Source organism: Nymphaea colorata, chromosome 9 (genome assembly GCF_008831285.2).
Source record: "Nymphaea colorata isolate Beijing-Zhang1983 chromosome 9, ASM883128v2, whole genome shotgun sequence".
NCBI lineage: Eukaryota > Viridiplantae > Streptophyta > Magnoliopsida > Nymphaeales > Nymphaeaceae > Nymphaea > Nymphaea colorata.
In genome coordinates, this window is record NC_045146.1 from 16,789,716 (window position 1) to 16,794,262 (window position 4,547).

The 4,547-nt window shown below is 44.8% G+C and overlaps 1 protein-coding gene across 1 annotated transcript; it reads left to right on the plus strand.

The window, feature by feature from the left end:
- Positions 1 to 3,035: 3,035 nt before the first annotated feature.
- Positions 3,036 to 4,547, plus strand: LOC116259987 (lysine-rich arabinogalactan protein 19-like). Its single transcript, XM_031638035.2, has 2 exons — positions 3,036 to 3,857; positions 4,194 to 4,547. The coding sequence occupies exons 1-2, from the start codon at positions 3,201 to 3,203 to the stop codon at positions 4,278 to 4,280; spliced, it is 744 nt and encodes a 247-aa protein (XP_031493895.1). The 5' UTR covers positions 3,036 to 3,200; the 3' UTR covers positions 4,281 to 4,547.

Here is a 4,547-nt window from a genome sequence, read left to right on the forward strand (position 1 = left end):
TCCATGAACAGTCATGAAGACACATAAGCCTTTCAATTTTCATATTGAGAAAAGGTCGGATTTAAGATTTAAGATGTGTGGCTCTCGGACCTTAAACCAGATGTCGGTCATCAATTAACCTATCCAATCATTGAGGCTATGTTTGATGGCTTCGGATCTCTTGTCGGCGAGTCTAGTAAGCAGTAGATTTCTCAATCGCGGATCTGTCCAGATCCATATTTTTAAGATCTGTGCCGATCTCAGCCCCCCTGGGATCTAAGATCCAATTGTATCAAACATATTCTTTGAGAGCACATGAATGATGATATTTTGGACTCTCTGCCCTAATCTAGGCAGATTTTTTTTTAAGGATCCAAGGTTCGGGGATCCAAAGTCATCACCTTTAACTTTATCTGAACCTTCACAAGGACTCTTGGAACCCACCTTGTCCTTGGCATATGAAAGTTCGATTATTGGCCTGGAAAAGAGACCTCTCGATTCCCGAGACATCCAGTTGAATGGATTAAATCTTGCTCTTAGGCTCTCTTTAGCAACCTTATATCTGAGAAATTTTGGTTCTAAGAAACACTGGTTCGAGAATAAATTCTCAGATTTCAACTGATCTCCTCTTTTACATGTGACAGTGAGGATTTGAGATCCCTATCCTTCTGCAGCAGATATGAAATCCTTGAATGTAGATTGGCAAAAGTAAGTAAAAACACTAAACTATATTGAAACTGTATATTTTCTAAATTGTATGCCGCACATCAATACAAAATACATACATACATACATACATATATATATAAGTAAACCATAGTAGTTCCAGTGACTTAAGAGGGCACTTGAATACTTCAGGTCTTGGACATGAGATGAGATGAGATCTGTGGAGGTTAGATCTTAGGAGTTCAGATCTGGGTTTTTTGATAAGGATATGAAATCTTTCGTTTGAAAGATGTAGCACATGTATTTGTAAACATGCGACATGCAACCCACTTCCTCCCACTTTGAAATCCAAAAAGTTGAAGTGTAATGGAGATCTTAAATCCATTTTTCTCAATTCTTTGCTTGCTAGAATTGTAGATCTAAGGTGAGCTGATGTTGAATTGGACTCTCCAATCTAAGGCGTGGATTCAATCGGTTTGAATTTCCTCTCATTGTTCTGCCGCACGCCATGCCTCGATATGCGGAAGGAAATATCCCTTTCCATGCAGCGTTTCTAGTTCTATCATACATAAATATCCACTTAATATACCTGCATTTTTGTGAAGATCGAGTAGAAAGACATTTTTTCCAAGATACTGCAAGATTTCTGTGCTGACATTTTCTGGATCTCATTACGATCATATCATCATACAAACAAAACAATGGTCTGCGACTCGGAAAGATGTTTCCATTTTTAATTTTCTATTGGGCTCGCTTTATATAAATCTAGCTTGCTTTTGTGGTATGAAAAGATGTTAGGTGGAGAATCACATTTGCTTTTCTACCAGCCAGCGGTGGGTGGTGGTGCTCTTCTCATGCTCATTCCTTGCCCTTCAAGCTGAAGAAATGCTTTTTCTGCTCCTTTCTAGAACGTCTGCATGTCAACTAATACAATGGTGCAAATCTTAGGGGGGATTGATGCTGACGGCGCCGCTGCTCGAACTAGTGACTTGCTGCTTACCAGCCACTGACTTGGAAGGTGTGCACAACCTCCTCGAACCCACTAATCTAAAAAGAAACCGGATTTTTTGCGCCGACAGTGCAACATAAACAAAGATTAGGTAATTGGATGTGAAAAAATAGGATGCAACTCAGACCTGGTTGGGAAGCCTAAACCAAAACCACATGCAGTTAATAATAAGAGTAGGATTTAATTGGCAGGCTTTTGAAATTTCAGGCAGATGGAGCATAAATTAAGCAGCTGTGAATCTTTAATCACTTGCGGATGCCTTTACAACATATATGCGCATCAAAAGCTGGCAGCTGGTAAACAATAGATGATGATGGCATTAATTTTGACGTCCTTGTTTTGCTTTTGATTTGATTGCTGCGAGCCTGAGAAGCAGAAGTGATCGTGAAACGCCGTTCGGGTGCCTGCTTTTTATCCGTCATCTCGATCACCATCCTCATTTTCTGTCTTGGGTTGATTCTGTTTTATCCTTCAATAGTACTTCAAGCAGAAAAAATGTTGAGTTAGTGTTCGGTTTTTACCAGTTCGACATGGGAATCGTTTGTTTTTCAGAGTTGTTCTTGTGAGTCGCAAGTTGAAGATGAAAGAGCCCCTGTGAAAAATGACAAACTTTGAGCATCTTATTTGCCTGATTTTTACAATACGGACCGTTTGATTTTGAAAGAAAATGATTTAGCTAATTTTTAGCATTAAAAGGGAATTTTCGGTCGTTGACGAGTCTATTGTTGTCCTGATCTCGGGAGAGGGGGCCAATATTGTAATTGGGAATGATTTGGCGATCGGTGGAGTGTCCCTCTCTTCCCAACGCGCTCCTTTTGTCCTACTCTTACTCATGCCCCCGCGTGGGGCCCGCACCCAACCTACCTCCCTCCCCTGGGTCCCGTTACATGACCGTTGTGTAATTCTCTGTAAACAAAATTATTTGTTTTTGGTTTAATACAAATAATTTCATGGAACGAGCGGCTATTAAACTCTTCCAACAAAATCGGACCGTTGGCTCGCATCCAGATGAAGGCTGCAGCGCAGAGACCGCTCTCCGGTAAAAACAAAAAACAAAAGAAAAAAGAAAAAATTCTGATAAAATGCAAAACTAATTGATTCAGGTTGCCACGTTAGGCAGAATTACAGAGTTTTGCTCATCGGGCTGTGGGACCCACACTCTTCCCCCCCTCATATTGAGATCCAACGGTGCAATTCCTGTTTTTCTTTCCAATGATGTCCAATTAGAAGGTCACATGCGCTGTGGGCCCCGCTGACAGGTCGCGCACAGGCCATTGGTCCTTTGTCTTCCTCCCCCACTTTACTCTCTCGCTCTCTGCAAATTTTCTATAGTACACATTGTCTGTCATTCTCCCAATAAATAACGCTCGTTGTTGCTCTCTCTCTCTACAAATAACACCGACGCCCTCATTTCTCTCCGCACAGCCTGGACTCTGGACTCTTCTCCTTCCCGGTATCTGGCGGAGTGTGTGGGAGGGTAGACTGTTGCTAGAGAGAAGGGAAAGTGAGAGAGGGAAGGCAGAGGCAAGCAAGGGAGAAGGAGAAGATGGTGCAGTCTACGAGAGCTAGAGTTAGGGTTATGGTTCTGGTGCTCACGTTGGCCTGCATTATAGTGGGTGCCACTGCCGCCGGCCAGGCACCGGCCGCTGCGCCGACCACCTCCGCACCACCTCCGACTACCTCCTCCCCACCCCCGACCACCTCATCACCACCCCCCACCACTACGCCACCAGCATCTTCGCCATCAAAACCCGTCGCCCCGTCTCCCAAACCTGTTGCCCCCGCCGCCTCGCCTCCCGCTAAAGCACCAGTAGCCTCTACACCACCTGTAGCCGCTCCTACCGCTGCGCCACCCACACCGACAGCTCCCATTGCCGCACCGCCTACTCCGGTAGCTCCCGTCGTTGCACCCACCACCCCTCCTCCGGTCGCCTCACCTCCTGCCCCTGTTCCGGTTGCCTCCCCTCCGGCGCCTGTGCCTGTAGCTTCCCCGCCCGCACCTGTGCCCGTGAGCTCAGCACCTGCGGTGACTCCGGCTCCTGCCTCTGCCCCACCGTCGAAGGCTCCGGCTCCGAGCAAGAAGAAGCTAAAGCATAAGAAGAGTTCCCCTGCTCCTTCTCCCCTGGCTGTCAGTCCTCCGGCTCCTCCTCTCGCTCCCGGCCCCTCTCAGGATTTGAGCTCTCCAAACTCTTCTCCTGACACCGTAAGCTCTCTCTCTTACTGTCCCTCTCATTACACATCCTATGTTATCGCGAGATCTACAAAATTTGTACAATGCCGATAAAAAACTTAATTTTTTGAAGTAAAAACTAAAAAGTCCACTTATTTTCTCATTGTCCTGTTTTATCGCTTCATTAGCACCGAATTCCCGTTGAGTCTCCTTTTTTTCCATCTGCATATTTTTTAAAATCTTCGTTCTGCCGAACTCGCCGACGTTTTTCTGAAGTTTCTCGAAAGCTTTTTTTCTACCAAGATCCGCATTTTGATTTGCAGTTTATGTTTTCTGTTGCTTATTTTTGCCGTCCGTTGATGCTTGCAGAGTGGAGCAGAGGGAATGATGGGGGTGAAGAAGATGGTCTTCGCAAGCATCCTTGCTCTTGTTTGCGGTCTCGCCGTTATTGCTTGAGGAGGCATTCTTTTCCATGACACCATCTCTTTCTTTCTCCTCCTATTCTCTTCTCTGTGCTTTTCTTTCTTGTTCTTCTCTTTTTTGAGGGCACCTGAAATTCCCACCCCCTTGTGCGCTATGGGATGTCCAGGTGTGGTATATTTTGAGCTATGGATTCTTTGAGGAGAGCTGTTTGTAGTGATTATTGATTGGTTCGGACTTCTACATTATTTATGGCGTGTTCTTTTCTCTTCCTCTTATATATATATTACATATATCCTTCTA

Excerpts from the sequence above, each read along its gene's own strand:
- LOC116259987 (XM_031638035.2), top strand. The coding sequence starts at position 3,201 with ATGGTGCAGTCTACGAGAGCTAGAGTTAGGGTTATGGTTCTGGTGCTC. Across the intron at positions 3,858-4,193 it reads CAAACTCTTCTCCTGACACC|AGTGGAGCAGAGGGAATGAT; the intron begins GTAAGCTCTCTC and ends TGATGCTTGCAG.